This window comes from Esox lucius, chromosome 17, assembly GCF_011004845.1.
Source record: "Esox lucius isolate fEsoLuc1 chromosome 17, fEsoLuc1.pri, whole genome shotgun sequence".
In the NCBI taxonomy this organism is placed as follows: Eukaryota; Metazoa; Chordata; class Actinopteri; order Esociformes; family Esocidae; genus Esox; species Esox lucius.
Window position 1 is genome coordinate 14178283 of NC_047585.1, and position 16194 is coordinate 14194476.

The 16194-nt window shown below is 41.1% G+C and overlaps 2 protein-coding genes across 3 annotated transcripts; one reads left to right on the top strand and one right to left on the bottom strand.

The window, feature by feature from the left end:
* Positions 1 to 345: 345 nt before the first annotated feature.
* On the bottom strand, positions 346 to 9533 carry LOC105028835 (WD repeat-containing protein 82). The gene is made up of 9 exons (XM_010901855.2): positions 9156 to 9533; positions 8635 to 8732; positions 8154 to 8220; positions 7362 to 7461; positions 7138 to 7254; positions 2996 to 3151; positions 2753 to 2822; positions 688 to 830; positions 346 to 610 (listed from the first exon to the last, which is right to left on the bottom strand). Exons 1-9 carry the CDS (start codon positions 9314 to 9316, stop codon positions 581 to 583), a joined length of 942 nt encoding a protein of 313 aa, XP_010900157.1. The 5' UTR covers positions 9317 to 9533; the 3' UTR covers positions 346 to 580.
* A 43-nt stretch (positions 9534 to 9576) lies between these two features.
* Positions 9577 to 15898, top strand: glyctk (glycerate kinase). Of its 2 annotated transcripts, none has more exons than XM_010901853.3 (5): positions 9577 to 9792; positions 13027 to 13405; positions 14095 to 14246; positions 14369 to 14544; positions 14646 to 15898. In XM_010901853.3, the coding sequence occupies exons 2-5, from the start codon at positions 13050 to 13052 to the stop codon at positions 15543 to 15545; spliced, it is 1584 nt and encodes a 527-aa protein (XP_010900155.2). In that variant the 5' UTR covers positions 9577 to 9792; positions 13027 to 13049; the 3' UTR covers positions 15546 to 15898. The 2 variants fall into 2 exon arrangements, with proteins under 2 accessions (XP_010900155.2, XP_010900156.2); XM_010901854.3 differs by lacking the exon at positions 9577 to 9792 and adding an exon at positions 10242 to 10903.
* The last annotated feature ends 296 nt before the right edge of the window (positions 15899 to 16194 follow it).

Here is a 16194-nt window from a genome sequence, read left to right on the forward strand (position 1 = left end):
ATTTTTATGCTTTATTCACAAATAGGTAAAGGGAAAAAGAGGAGGCTGAAATGGTTGTAAACCAGAATATAACCCAGGTCACAGCCAGGTGTGGGTATTAGGAGTCAGCCGCTTAGATCGCTGGACCAGTCCAGCCTGGTAGATATGAACCCATCAGTTGAGAGGAGTCTACAAACACTTCCCATTAAGAAGTACTGCTTGTTGATTAACAGCAGATGTCACGGACAAGTTAAACTAGCCTGCCGGTGCTACTGACGCCATGTCGTTCAGTGGGAGGGTGTATGCAGAACCTCTGATTAGGAACATGAATGGATATCCATTGTCATACAGAAGTCTCAACACGTATTAAAAAACAAAAAGACATTTAATGTTACAAATAGAAAAAGAACACAAATCACAATGTATATACCTGAAGTCCTACATATTTACAATCAATTCGATTGGTCATGCGCGCCATGGACAAATCTCCCGAAGCTGGAGGTGTAGACATCTTCCGTTTCAAAATGGGATTTCACATTGCTTGTCGGCTCCATTAGCGACACACACTGTGCTTCTCTTTATTATCCAATCAACTGACCACTCAATCATCGATGGTGGGAAGCCAGAATGCCTGGAGTGGACGAAACATGCTTAATACGAACCATTGATGTGCAACTGTAAGTGTTTTTCCAATACTAGTAGTCTTACCATGTTGGAACAGGCACTGGCAAAAGTCATGAATTTGGGGTTGAACTGAAGGCAGGTGACAGGACCAGTGTGCTTCCCATCGAGAACCGCAACCTTCATCCCACTTTCTGCATTCCACACATGGATCTTGCCGTCCTCAGAGCCTGAGAAACACAACCATCCGTTAGTCGACAGGAGAACCAGGCGGAGCAGAAATGTACTGGGTCTGATTGGAATGTTTATTTTATTTTTTATAACTGCTATCAAACAATTCTGATGGGTGGAAAGAGGACTGACAGCTGGCGAAATACCCTAAGTCACAGGCCGTCTTAGTGTTCGCTGATCAAACGAGTCAAAACGATTTACCGCAATTACTTTAAGATCTGCTAATATTTCACAAGACGAGATATCTGGAAACAATGCCCCCTCTTAGGACTCACTCATAATAATTTCATTTTTAAACTTATATTGCAGTGTCAGACATTTTGGTCATTTGTGTTAATAAAACAATATTCTGCCAATGTTGGCTGTCGTGAACAATATGTACAATTACCTTGAAATGTGGCATGAAAAGGCCTTTTAAAAATATTCCACAAGGTTCATATACTACAGGATTATAAAGAAGTATAGGCTATACATTGCATCACTGAAATGTATAACTGCTAGGAAGTTTCTGTTGTTAATCTACTGGTGGTAAGTCTTCAAATGCCTACTGTTGCTCAGTGTATGAAGCAGGCTTACTTTCATTCTTAATTCTACAGGATTGCACATAGAAATCCTTCCCTTCAAACTTCCCTTTTCAGTTAGATAGGCTACAGAGTTTTAACAACTGTTTTACAGTATTGTTTCCGTCATTTTGGTACTATTATCAATAGTATGTTGCAGTGTTTCAAAACTCTTTGTACTTAACTCCTAACAGATCATGCTTGTAAATAAATTAAATCTTGCATTCAAAACAACTGACTTTGCTTTCATTTGGTTTGTACACATCTTTCACAACAAGATCAGTGATTCAACCACTATGTTTTTGGTGAAATACAATAATGAACAATATATACAGGTTTTGGAGCAACATAAGCTGCCATCCAGACAATGTCTTTTGGTGAAGGCCTTGTTTATTTGAGCACGACAATGCCAAAACATCTTCTGCATATATCACAACAGCATGTTGCCTGCCTGCAGTCCAGACCTGTCACCCATTGAAAACAGTTGTCACATTATGGAAAAAAAAAACAAGACAACATGAAGAAAAAAGGAGACCCAGAACCGTTGAGCAGCTAAAATCCTATATCAAGCAAGAATGGGAAACATTTCAGCAATTCTCCTTAGTTCCCAAACGCTCACAGAGTATTCATTAGAGGTGATGCAACACCGTGGGGAACATTAACAAGATTTCTCAGTTTCAACATCTGATATGTTGTCTTTGTACTATTTTCTATTAAATATAGGGAGGAATCATTTGCAATGTCATTGCATTGTTTTTATTTGCACTTTATGTCCCAACTTTCTTGGAAACAGGGTTCAACTTGGAGTTGTGAAAAAAAAGTGACTTTCTTGATGATCTGTTGTGTTTTTTGTACTAGAAGTGGTGAAAAATGACCACATACTTGTGTGAATAGTACAAAGGCGTCTGAAAACTAAGTCAACCCTTTTAAGGAAACATTTCTTTAACTTGCATGTTTAAGATGGTAGCTTAAATTGATGTGTCCTTTAATTCATCAAGTGTGAGCTCACCACTATTCTCAGTAGGTTAGATTCTCTCCTATATCTGCATGTATAAATTAATATGGAATAAACCTGTTGGTGGAAGCTGGATTAGTTGAATAAGTCTATTGTTCATTAGGGCAAAATGAAAACCTCCCTGCTTATGTGTCTGTTATCAGTTCTGATATTCTCAAAAGAACAGGGAAAAACTCACTTGTTGAAAACAGATGTGCAGCTATATAGATCAATACTCTTCCTTGACAAGGGAACGTTCTGGCTAGTTGCAGTGGGTAAATAAATGTCGGTCACTCCATCCCTCTTTTGGAGCAGATCAGTCTTACCAAAAGAAGTCAGCTCGTCTTGCCAGTCGATTTGAACTCACCGATCATAATGAACTGAGAATCCGGCGTGAAGGAGGCCTCGAGCGTCACCGCTTTGCTGTTGTTGTAGCCCTGCAGGACAGAGTGGACAGCGTCTTTAAGAATGGGCCCATCATCCCTCCAGTGCTGCATGGCAGTATCCATCTATAGCACTAACATCCTAAACAGCTTGCTCTGGGCGTCAGGGCTATTTTTCAGTTAGAGGGAATCCAACAGTGTCTGAATGAATGAGCAGGATCTGTTACCCCAAACGAATGCATCACAGCTCCCTTGAAGGCGTCAAGAAGGCGGAGGGCACCCCCATTGGTTGAGACAAGGATGAGTTTCCCGTCGTTGCTGAATTTCAGTCCTGTCCACTCACAGGTGCGGTCGTACTGAAGCTTGAACGTAGCAAAAGGACCCTAGGGAGACGCAGACAAGAAAACGACTTTTGAAGACCATCTGCCACATACCCAGAGCTGGAAATACAAAACGTTAAACACCATGGACAAAATACTACTAACTGTACCACATACACACTACAATCTTATTCTAACACGAAACTCTTTACAACATCCAAGAGCCCCAAATTCTGGCAGAGCAATGAAACAATATGAATTTTCATCAAGACAAAAATAATACAATATTGATGCTAAACTTTCAACATGAATTGTTTATCTAGTCATGTTTTGTAACTTTCTTTTAAGCTGGCTTGAATATAAAATGCAACCAATGGCGAAAGCGACAACCATTTTGGGGAAATAGAAGCCAAGGATGAAGAAATAGTCTAAAGGAGAAAATTGTTGCTTCCAACAAGTGGATCAGATGGCAGTGTTTCGGTTACCAGCTGCGCTTAGCCATTAGTTAAGTTTCATTTTTGAAAGGAAAAATTATGTCAAAAATGTATTGCTAGTTCGATGAGATACATTCGCAGTACAGTTAGGGCTGCACGATACAGATAATCTTTTTTAATAATATTGCAATATTTTTGCTTGACATTGCAATTGCGATTTGACAAACAACAATTAACATGTCCTTTTGATGTGGTTTAGAGCATGTCTTTGGCTAAATAATGTGTGTTATTTCTCTGGCTCTGTTATTATAATGGCTCTGTTATTTCTTTGTCTTGGTGACCTCTTCTCATATGGAGTTACGCTTGCAAAAAAAGGGATTATTGACAAGGACGGCTGAAGTAGGGCTGTGTGTGGAGCGACAGTACCCCAAAAATATTGAGTCAAATATTCTAAGCAATATATAGTTGGAAATATTTTGTCTGAACATGTAAACCGAATAAATAGACAATCCACTTTTGAGAATGTTTAGGAATTCAATTCAGTTAAAAATCAATCAAATGTATTTATAAAGCCTTTTTACAACAGCAGTTGTCACGAAGTGCTTTACAGAGACACCCGGCCTTAAAAAAATGTGTTGACTACATCTTAAAATGCAAATCATGATAATTTTGTTAGGACATTCTCTTCAGTAATCTATGGGCATTTTTTTCCAGTTTGTATATGCCTTAGGCATATGTTCAGATGTTACATGTACGTCTACCTCGGAATCTCACTGCTGCGATCCCCGCGTTTCAATTGTACAAACTACCTTACACCTCTAACTTGCTTGACTGCAGTCAGAATTGCCATTTGTACTTGCATTTGCCTCATCGCACAACTATTCATGCCCACTTGCACATACATATACGTAGTACTGGTACATTTATATAGCCTGCCCTCACCTATTTGCCTTCATTGCTCATTTAGAATTGCCATTTTGCACTGTATTTGCCTCCACTGCACATCTATACAATCCACTAATAACATGCACTAAATACTTGTACTCTTCTATTTGCACTTCTGGTTAGATGCTAACTGGATTTCGTTCAGTACTGTTCACTAGTGTACTGTTCAGTGGTGAAGTTGAATCTAATCTATATTTTATAGGATAGCATATAGGCTATTGAAATTGTTTTTCAGACTTAATTGTTTTACCTCTTATACATTTGAATGATTTTTAATTACAGCACTTTTCATACCAGTTGTGAATATCTCCGACCTGCTTCGATAGGGATAATCCACTTTTGAATGTTTATAGCCTATAGGCAACATTTTTCTAATGTGGATAAAGGATAATTTTGTTAGCCTATAAAGAACACAGACGAAAATTACCTATTTGTCCACATTTGCTATTGACTAATAAATAAAAAAAGACCTGTTGTTGATCAATTTATCATCTATTCGTATGACTTTGCATATTTAGAGTTAAATTACATCTTTACTAATATGCCCATTAAAATGGGAAATTCCACAACCCCGTCACAAAACATTTCTGCTGCCCCTGGTAATTGATTGATTGGCTGGAGACACATTTGCCACACAAGTCCCTATATCGTTCTCTCAGCTGTTGAAATAGGTTTGTGTTTTCGTGTGCTGTTCCAACCACCGTCTTACAGGTTTTGCATACTACATTAGTTTGTGACATCTCTCTTGAACCCAAAATATAAACAACAGATGGTTCATTATTTTTGGCACCAAAACATCTCTTCACATTGTCCTCTGGGTTCATTTCCTTCATCGATCCTTAACGGAAACACGCCCTACTCTGCACTGGTCTTTCGCATCTTTGATGTTTCTGACTGGTTTGAATTTGTGGATCAGAGTGCCTGACCGGGGAATATTGTCTCCCCGATCCGTGCGCGTTATTTTATAGAGTCGGGGCTATTACATCTATTTTTCCCTTTGGGGTAAATTCCTCAAAAATCATGTTTTCGGTTGTCACATTTAATAAATTGGGAGTGAGAGGCGTGATCAGAACATGGTATCGTATAATCTGATTGACCGATTTGAGATGTACAGCTGGACATTTTAATTGTAAATGTTTGTTTTAAAAGAACAAAACAGGGGAACACGTTGTAAGAGGGCTTGTAGATATGTTGTGACTGACACAATCTTGCCGTTCGCTTGCCAGGCTCCAACATTTTTAATAATCATTTTTAAGTAGGCTAACAGATTTGAAAATCAAGCTCTAATAAACTGTACACAAATACGAATATGATAATGGTGAGGAAGGCACACCAGTAAATAACTATTATTTTGACGGAGTGCAAAATTTTTATAAAAAGCCAAAACTGCCAATTTCTGCAGTCTACAAATTGTACTTGTTCAAATTGCGATTTTATTATGATTTTGATTAATCATGCATCCCTAAGTACAATGCATTCAGATTTAACTGATGTTGTTAAGCTTATTTAACTTTCCATTCAGAATATATTATTAAACCCAGTTATACAGCACCATTAGCATGTACACCAGCTGTTCTCAACCCCGTTTCTCACAGATTACCCTCTATGCATATTTCAACATAGCTGAGGGTAAATGAGAGACTCAGGTCACCCAAATATTCGGCTTGGTTGCATTATACAGTTGTATGGCATAATTGAGGGATTAAATCATCAAGTCATGTGGAACTAGTCGGCGTTCCAACCGACAACATTGCAATCATTTCACCGAGTTGCAGTCTGTTTCCCTCAAATAAATTGCTTTTAATATGCTAAGCATTAAGTGTGGAAACTGCCCTAAAACTCCACCAGACCCAACATTGCCACCTATTATCACTGACAGAAACAGAATTTAAAATGCTGACCTTCAAATATGTAGTTAAAAATGTTCCAACAAATATCATTAATCCACATTGTTTCAATGGCAATAAATGCAAATGGTATGTTAAATGAGAAAGCGGGATGTTCTCTCATGAATTTAAACAACTTTTACCATTTGATCAGCATTCAAAAAGGTTAATCATTAATTTACTATTTATATAAATACTACATCTGTCTCTTTTCCTTTAGAGAGATGTGGGGGGACAAGACATTAATGGGATCAGTTAGGGTGTGCAAAAGGGAGGTCGGTTCTTTCTCCTGGAAAAAGAAGATACCTGGAATCATCTATTTTGCATATTATTAGCTTGATGTGTTGCTTCTGATCATAAAAAAATATATATATTACATGATCACAAATGTGTTACTTCTCAAAAGAAAACATTCTGCATATGATAATCACATATGAAGCAGCTCAGTTTTCTGTTACTTGTGAATGTTACGGATCTGAATGTGGAAATGCTCTCCAGCTCCATTTGCCATTATTTGTTTACCTGTGTGTGATCTAATTTAAAACCATCTGCCAATGTTTTCAGGTAGATAACTGTCTCTACCTGAAAACACATTACAGTGCATTATCCAACAGCACTGCATTCAACACATTATGTTTAATACTTAACATGGAAAATCACTGGCAATTCCCTTTAAGTGTATACCGTGATATTCACCAATATCAAATTAATATTGAGATAATTTATTTTGCCATATTGCCCAGCCCCAGCCCCCAAACAGTCACTATCCTGAAAAATTACGTACCTTGTCAAAGGACCGCAGATCGTATAGTTTGACCATTTCCGAATTAACTCCAGCAGCGAAGATCAGACCTTCAGGGTCAAAGGAGCAGACTGGCTTCCCCTGTAGGTGCATCAGACCCTGGTAGTGATAGAAGACAGGACATACACATGTTCATTCCAGTGACACCGGAGTCCAACGATCTGCAATGTCAAGGAGACAACAAAACAGACAGTCCTGGAACCAACCTGGCAGTTTGGAGAGCGCAGGTCCCACAGCCGGATTGTTTTGTCTAAAGATCCGGAGATGAACGTGTCATCCACAGGGGACATGGACAGAGCGGTCACTCTGAAACATTCAGACATTCGTGTTTAAATGGCAGCACACCCGGGTTACAGGAAAACAGATGCACATACACTAAAGGCCTATTGATTTTAAGCAAATCAAAATATTAAGGGAAAAAAATTATTTTCTACACATTTAATTTAGAAAATTATTTTGCAAAGAAAGACAGCCCAGAATAATTACTTGTTTGCACAGCCAACAACACTCCTTGATAATCTGCCAATTTCATAATGTCTTGCACAGAGTCAAACCCTCCCCAATACCGAAGTCAGCGAAGCGACCACAGATCATTACTGGACATCCCCATAAATTACAGTAGGCATTGTGTTCATTCATTTAAACACTTCATTTGGTTGTTTGTAAACATAGGAAGACCCCACAGGGAGACTAAGAAGGCATGACTTAACAGCTCTTGGGCAATACAGATCAGTATTGTTTTAACTGACGAGTTAAACATTTGCCTGCAATTATTTTCGTCAAAGGCTGTGAACCTTGCTCCAGGTTGCCTATAGATTTGTCTATGTAATTTGTTGACTAAAAAATTAATATTAACTTAAAATTGGTTTTGTAATGCTGAAAATGTGCCACCTTAAAGTCGTAAGTTATTCCCTTAAATGGCGCTGTATATATTTGTCTGCAATCTTTGCATAGTAATGCAGCCTTAAACGATACTGGGTCTCTACATCAGTTCTCACCTTTTGTTGTGTCCTGGGAAGTAGCGGATGTACTTGTTGTCATGGAGGGAGAGGTACCGGATAGTGTCTGCAATTACCATTAAGGAATGGGGTCAGGGCAGGCGACAGGGGAGCATGGCAACACCATTCATCACAACATCAGACAAGGTACAAGTAGAGCTCTCCATCCTTGAGGCGCTGAGCTCTAGCCAGGTCAGATGAGTGGGCTCCACCTTAGGCAAGGCAGTGGCCTGTACAGTTAGCTCCTTTATCGGGCAGAATCACGGACCCTCAAACTGTACAAACAACTACCTCAGGCCAGGGCGGGCATGGTCGCTGCTTCGGGAAGACGTCAATCCCAACAGGATGTCAGGAAATCCCTGTGAACAATCTACTACATCCATATGGTGAATGAGAAGACTTAAGGCAAGTATTACATTGGAACACTGTTCATGATCCCTACCGATTACATATCGCCTGATTGTCATCCGCACTAACATACCATCAATTTTGTTGGAGCTGTAGACCACGGTGTTGGCTGCATGTGTGTACCTGATCAGATCCACTCCGTACTTCTTGCTGTAGAGGGTCCGTTTGGGTCTGGATCAGCAGAGGATGTTAAGAAAGAAAATAACGGTTAGATTTTTGGCACATATTTCTAGGCAAGTCAAAGTATCTCGCAAAATTCTAATAAGAATTATACACAGTAGCCCCAAACACTTGAGATTATAATTTAGCTTTTATCTCCCAATGGCTCAATTACCCTCACAATAAACCTAACTAAACTCGTGCGTGAAAATGAGATGAGATATAAGTGATCGTATGGTTGCAGAACTTCCAATCTGCTAACAAGACATTCGATTCAAACTCCGCTAGTGTCTAAACTCGAGCCCGGGGATTCTGCATTTTGCAGTAGGCCTCATAGGCGGAAAAGATGCCAACTAGCTACAGCACAGACAGGGGTCGGCCTGTCGCAATTGCATGCAGTGCGGTAAAAACTCGATTGAAATAAATTTGTCTCACTTTCCCTCCTGGCAGTCGTATAAAACTAGTGAATCATCGTCGCTGCTAGAAATTATGGTTTCCCCGTTTGAGCTGAAATCAAAGCAGTTGATTTTGTCCGAGTTTTCCCGGAAAACCTTTGCAACCCTGAAACTCCGCAGCACATTGTCCGTCAGTTTCATGATGGCCTCTTTGATTGAGGGGGCGCAGACCCTCGTTTTCTACTTGACTGTAATATCCAATGATCTATTTCAGTAGTTGTTATAATACGATCGTTACAATTAATTAAAAATATAAGTTCGCGTTTCAAATATTCAAAAGAAATCCCGCCTGGGATACTTGTTATCCGAGTCATGAAAAAGCACCGCCTTCGATGTACGTCGGCTACGCGCAAATTCCACTGACTCGCGCATAAATAAATCTCGCGATAGATAAACAACTATCGCGTTACAGTAAGTTTATGTTTTGTCTCACAATTTTGCATACCTCCAACCTTTCAAAAAGAGCATTGAATTATATCAACGAAGACGCAGTCTTAACTTATTAGGATAAAACCAAAAGGGTTGCAGAGGAAATGTAATCGAACATTTATGACTGTTACTAAAGTCATACAATAATAAATGTTTTCGTGAAGGAAGAAAAAAAAATGACAATGCCGGTGAGTTTGCATTCGTTTCTTCGAAAAATAAGTATTGAACTCCTGTTTCTATATCGACCCCACGTAATCAATTCCTACTTAAAATACAGCTATACAAGGGCAGGGTTGACTGATAATAGGTATCCAGTAAGTATTTTCAACGACTCTCAAATTCCATTTAAAGACGCATTCCAGTATTTTTCGCCACTGGCTGTCTAAGTAGCGCTATCGAGTCAAAATAGGTCATCCAAAGTTGTGTACTACAGTGGCATTCAAATAGAATTCACCCTTTTAGACTTTTCCAAATGTTATTGTTTTATGAAAAGAAATCAAAGTGGATTTCATTATTATTTTTTTACACAGTTCATAATGTCAAAGTGAAAAATAAAATCTGCAAATGGTTCTTAAGTATTTACAAATATAAAACAGAATTTGATTGCATAAGTATTTAACCCCTTTGTTATTACACAGCCAGGATCTAAATCCAACTGACAATATGCAAATAAGAATTGAAAGTTGCTGTTCACCAGAGGTCCTCATCCAGCTTTACAAAGCTTGACCAATCTTGCAAAGAATGGGCAACAACTGCAAAGTTGGTAGAGGCAAATAGAATCATGGCTCTAATTGCTGCCAAAGGTGCCTAAACCAAATACGGACAAAAGGCAGAAATAACATATGCAATAAAAAAAATTGTGTATTGTGTTTTGTATTTATAATTATTTCACAACAATTTGTAAATTAAAACTTTACTTTTGATATGATAGCCTTTTTTGCATTGATCAGTGGCAAACACCCTTAATGAAATCAATTTGGATTTCATGTGGTAAAATAGTAAAATGTCAAAGGGGTTGAATACTTTTGAGGCAGTGTGCTCCCATTATCTTAAACTAAACAGTAGTACTGATTGGTTTACCATGTATTATCGCTGACTGTACCAAACCGTCTGAAGACACAAACACACAGGCTTTCAGCCCTTCGGTCAATGTGAAGTAAATCATTACACAGAGGGTACACATTCAACTGAGTTGAGCCCTGTCCAGATTTCGCCAGACTGCCTTAGTGCTGATCTTGACTGGAAGTACAAATCCCTCACACAGAGGAAATCCACAGGATCCTCATACTCTGTGTACAGGTAGGCAACCTCTCAAGGATTCTCTCAAAATAACTTGAGTCTGGTCAACTGAACACGGGCTGGAGAATATGGGGTTTGTGATGTGTTGTATGCATATCTCCAGCTCGGATCAGAGGTCACCCAGTAGGCTCCTTTCCCTCTATCTGGAAAAACTTGGGCATGTTTATTTCAGGTTTGTGAGAAATAAGTGAAATTATAACTGCTGGAACATCAAGATTAGATTCAACTTTATTGTCATTGAACAAGTACAGTACAACGAAATGCTAATCTAACCAGAAGTGCAAATAGAAGAGGGGAGAACATGTACACGTATTAAGTGTATGTACAGTTGTGCTCAAAGGTTTGCATACCCTTGGAGAATTGGTAATATATGTACCATTTGTAAAGAACACGTGTGAGCAGGCAAAACACATTTTATTTCTTATGGGATTCACATTCAACTGTAGGTCATAACAGAATGGCACAATCATAAAACAGAACATGGCAACAAAGAACAAAATTCACTGACCCCTTTTCAAAAGTCTGGGTACCATTAGTTCGTAATACTGTGTATTGCCCCCTTCAGCATCAATGACAGCGTGCAGTCTTTTGTAATAGTTGTCTGAGGCCGCAAATTCTAGCAGGTGGTATAGCTGCCCATTCATCTTGGCAAAATGCCTCCAGGTCATGCAAAGTCTTTTGTTGTCTTGCATGAACCGCATGTTTAACATCTCCCCAGAGTGGCTCAATGATATTAAGGTCGGGAGACTGTGATGGCCACTCCAGAACCTTCACCTTTTTCTGCTGTAACCACTGGAGGGTCAACTTGGCCTTGTGCTTAGGGTCATTGTTGTGCTGGAAAGTCCAAGAGCGTCCTATGCGCAGCTTTCGGGCAGAAGAATGCAAATTGTCTGCCAATATTTTCTGATAACATTCATCTTGCCATCATCTTGCTGCATTCATCTTGCCATCAATTCTCACAAGATTATCCATGCCTTTAGAGCTCACACACCCCAAAACATCAGTGAGCCACCACCATGCTTCACAGTGGCGATGGTATTATGTTCACTATAGGCCTTGTTGACCCCTCTCCAAACACAGCGCTAATGATTGTGACCATAAAGCTCTATTTTGGTCTCGTCACTCCAAATTACAGTGTGCCTGAAGCTGTGAGGCGTGTCAAGGTGTTGTCTGGCATATTGTAACCAGGCTTTTTTGTGGCATTGGCGCAGTAAAGGCTTCATTCTGGCAACACGACCATGCAGCAAATTTTTGTTCAAGTATCGTCGTATTGTGCTCCTTGAAACGTCTTTTTCCAGAGCAGGCTGTTTTTCCTCGAGGTTACCTGTGGGTTTTTCTTTGTATACCAAACAATTCTTTTGGCAGTTTTGGCTGAAATCTTTCTTGGTCTACCTGACCTTTGCTTGGTATCAAGAGATCCCCCAAATGTTCCACTTCTTAAGTGATTGAACAGTATTGACTGTCATTTGCAAGACTTTGGAAATATTTTTATATCCTTTTCCTTCTTTATAACGTTCTGTTACCTTGTTACGCAGGTCTTTTGACATTTCTTTTCTGCTCCCCATGGGTCATTGTCTAGCCTGCTCAGTGCATCCACGTGAGAGCTAACAAACTCATTCAATATTTATACACAGCCACAAGTGTGGGAAATTTACCTTTAATCGCCATTTTCACCTGTTTGTCACCTTGAGTGTCTGTAACAAGGCCAAGGTTATGTAAACTTTTGATCAGGGCCATTTGGGTGATTTCTGTTACCATTATGATTTCAAAAGGAGCCAAACAACTATGTGATAATAAATGGCTTCATATGATCACCATCCTAAAATAAACATTTATTTGCATGATTATATTTTCAAAATCAATGCCAAAATGTCACAATTTCTGCCAGGATATGCAAACTTATGAGCACAACTGTATATTGTGGAATGTTTAAACGTGCAATGTGGGCAAATGCAATTCAAATGGCTATACTAAATGTTCAATTAAGGCAAATAGGAGGGCAGAAAATGTTAAAGTATTAAATATGGTGTATGTTACAAATGGGATCAACAGTGGTGGTTGGAATTCACTTGAAATCCTGTCATCTGGTAACATGGTTTTGCCCTTGTTCTCCTGTCTCCTAGGTGGTCCCTGCAAAGACAGCCTAATGGCACGTGCTCTTTCCTTGTTTCGGCCTTTGTTTTTCATGCCCCCTGTGGGAGTGAGGCGAGCCATAGTGTGCAGAATGTCGCTGGACACGCGAGCACGGGAGGTGTTTGCTGCGGCTATCGAAGCTGTCCAACCAGACACCGTTGTACATCAGGGCCTGCAGCGTACAGGAGACACCCTCCTAGTGAATGGGCATAGCTTCACACTCCGAAACAACCTGCACCTAGTGGGCTTTGGCAAAGCTGTTTTAGGTATGGCTGCTGAGGCAGAGAGGATTGTGGGGGACCACTTGGTGCGAGGAGTGGTCAGTGTACCACATGGGATTCAGGAGACCCTACAGCAGCATGGGAAAGAGTAAGAAATGGGCATATGACCCAACAGACATGAGAACCATAATTACATTAGAACTAGACTACCATTAAAACCAACTGTCATTGAGACTGCCATTAGAACCAGACTGGCATTAAAACTAAACTGACATTGAGACTGCCATTAGAACCAGACTGGCATTAAAACCAACTGACATTGAGACTGCCATTAGAACCAGACTGGCATTAAAACTAAACTGACATTGAGACTGCCATTACAACCAGACTGGCATTAAAACTAAACTGACATTGAGACTGCCATTACAACCAGACTGGCATGACAACTAAACTGACATTGAGACTGCCATTACAACCAGACTGGCATGACAACTAAACTGACATTGAGACTGCCATTACAACCAGACTGGCATGACAACTAAACTGACATTGAGACTGCCATTACAACCAGACTGGCATGAAAACTAAACTGACATTGAGACTGCCATTACAACCAGACTGGCATGAAAACTAAACTGACATTGAGACTGCCATTACAACCAGACTGGCATGAAAACTAAACTGACATTGAGACTGCCATTACAACCAGACTGGCATGAAAACTAAACTGACATTGAGACTGACATTACAACCAGACTGGCATTAGAACTAAACTGCTTGTGGGTGGGATGGGTGTTGTTGGTATGTAAATCCCTTTCTGTCTTAATGTCTCCTTAGCCAGATGTTATTGAAGGAAGGCAGTCGTATCAAAGTCATGGAGGGAGCTAAGCACAACCTGTCAGATTCTGAGGCCCAGAGGGCAGCCGAATGTATAAAAGACCTGGCAAGCACACTGACAGAGAACGACCTGTTGCTTGTTCTCATTTCAGGTAAGTTGATAGCCACTGCATAAATGTAATTACGGCATCTAACAATCAAATGCACTACTTAATCTGAATCACTGAAGCTACAGGGTGTCCACAAATATCTTCAAGACATTGTTATTGTGTAGGAGGTGGGTCTGCACTGCTGCCTGCACCAGTCCCACCCATCTCTCTTCAAGAGAAACAGGATGTCACACGCCGACTCGCTGCTGCTGGTGCCACCATTCAGGAGCTCAACTCTGTACGGCGTGCCCTGTCCTTACTAAAGGGAGGGGGACTTGCTCACTGCGCTCACCCTGCTCAGGTAAGACCACAACTCTAAAAGACCTGAACTTTTTGCACGTTACATTCCGTTCATATATTTATTCAAATAAAATAAATGGTCCTGTTAAAAATGTCTCACAGGTGGTATCTCTGGTTTTGTCCGATGTAATCGGCGATCCTCTGGACTTGATAGCCAGCGGCCCCACGGTGTGGACTGAGGTGTGTCCTGAGGAGGTATGGTCAGTGCTGGGCCGGTATGGGTTATCCACAGCCTCGCTTCCTGCCTCAGTCAAAGAGGTCCTTGGACGCTCGTTTCCACGGTGGGAGCCAGTCGGAGACCAGTCGGACAGAGCAGCACGTGTCTTCAACGCCGTGATCGGGTCCAATAGCATTGCCCTGGAAAGTGCAGGGCGGCGAGCACGGGAGCTCGGATTCCGTCCGGTGGTGCTGTCACCGGGGGTACGCGGTGACGTGCGGTCAGTCTCCCGTCTCTACGGCCTCTTGGCTCATTTCGCCTGCTCCCACAAGGAACCCCCTACAGAGTTGCCTGCTGAGATCCTGAAGCTGGGACCTGAGACGGGTGTGGAGAGCTGGGACTTGTGCCGCGCCATGCAGGTCCTCGGCGAAGGGCGTGCGGAGGGCTGGGGAGCCACATGTTTGCTGGCCGGAGGAGAGCCCACGGTCCAACTGACGGGCAGGGGCTGCGGCGGTCGGAACCAAGAGCTGGCCCTGCGAGTGGGGCTGGAGCTCAGAGGCATGGAGCTCCCTCCGAAAGGACCTGTGTTCCTGAGCGGCGGAACAGACGGTCAGGACGGTCCAACCGAGGCCGCGGGGGCAGTCACAGACGCGGGGCTTGGCGAAGAGGCGCAGACGCAGGGGCTGGACGCCAAGGGCTTCCTCGTCAACAATGATTCCTTTACCTTCTTTTCACGCTTGTCTGGTGGGCAGCGGCTCCTCCTACCAGGGTTAACTGGTACCAATGTGATGGACGTGCACATGCTGCTCATCCCCCCAATTCCTGTAGTTGTGTCTGGACATTAAATCAGACAATTCAGTATGAATCCAGCGAACACTACCAGGTATTTCTTATGAGTGTGGCTTTTCAGTGTTGCCCATGCTAATGATTGTTTCCAAGAAGCAACTCTGGAGATCAACACTTTCTTTAAAAAGCATCAGTCAGTTATGTCTACAGAAATAAGAATAAATAGCACTGTCAATGTTTTCCATTTGTGTTACTTGTCAAAATCGCTTTTGGTTTGCAGTTGTGGAGTTAATTTTAGACAATGACAAGTAACTACTCAACAAATGTTACTACTAGGCAAATGTGTTTAATATCTGGTACTCATCATTTACAAAACACTAACGCAACATCTACAATAAATTTGCCTTCATCATCTGACCTATGCAGGTATCTGTACCTGGGACAATAAAATGCATTATTGGCCTTAACGGTTTTACATTTTCAAAGCAATCAGCAGGTAGCCACACAGGGTTCATGCATTTGCTCATTCTAATTATGGATGTTCCCAGCGTAGGACAGGGTTGATGTAAGGCCCCTGTCTCTGACTACTCATCCCAGAAGTCATGCTCAAACATAATCTTTATGAATTACTATGAAGCCTTGGTTCAGTGGAAATAAAATTATCCACAGCCCCTTTTTCATGCATATATAACAGCAGTCACTCCTGCC

Bases quoted from the DNA above. Each gene is read 5' to 3' on its own strand.
- glyctk (XM_010901853.3), top strand. From the start codon at position 13,050: ATGGCACGTGCTCTTTCCTTGTTTCGGCCTTTGTTTTTCATGCCCCCT. The intron at 14,247-14,368 runs GTAAGTTGATAG...GTTATTGTGTAG, and splicing joins GTTGCTTGTTCTCATTTCAG to GAGGTGGGTCTGCACTGCTG. The intron at 14,545-14,645 runs GTAAGACCACAA...AATGTCTCACAG, and splicing joins ACTGCGCTCACCCTGCTCAG to GTGGTATCTCTGGTTTTGTC.
- LOC105028835 (XM_010901855.2), bottom strand. From the start codon at position 9,316: ATGAAACTGACGGACAATGTGCTGCGGAGTTTCAGGGTTGCAAAGGTT. The intron at 7,255-7,361 runs GTTGGTTCCAGG...TATCACTACCAG, and splicing joins TGCGCTCTCCAAACTGCCAG to GGTCTGATGCACCTACAGGG. The intron at 3,152-7,137 runs GTACGTAATTTT...GCGTCTCCCTAG, and splicing joins ATCTGCGGTCCTTTGACAAG to GGTCCTTTTGCTACGTTCAA.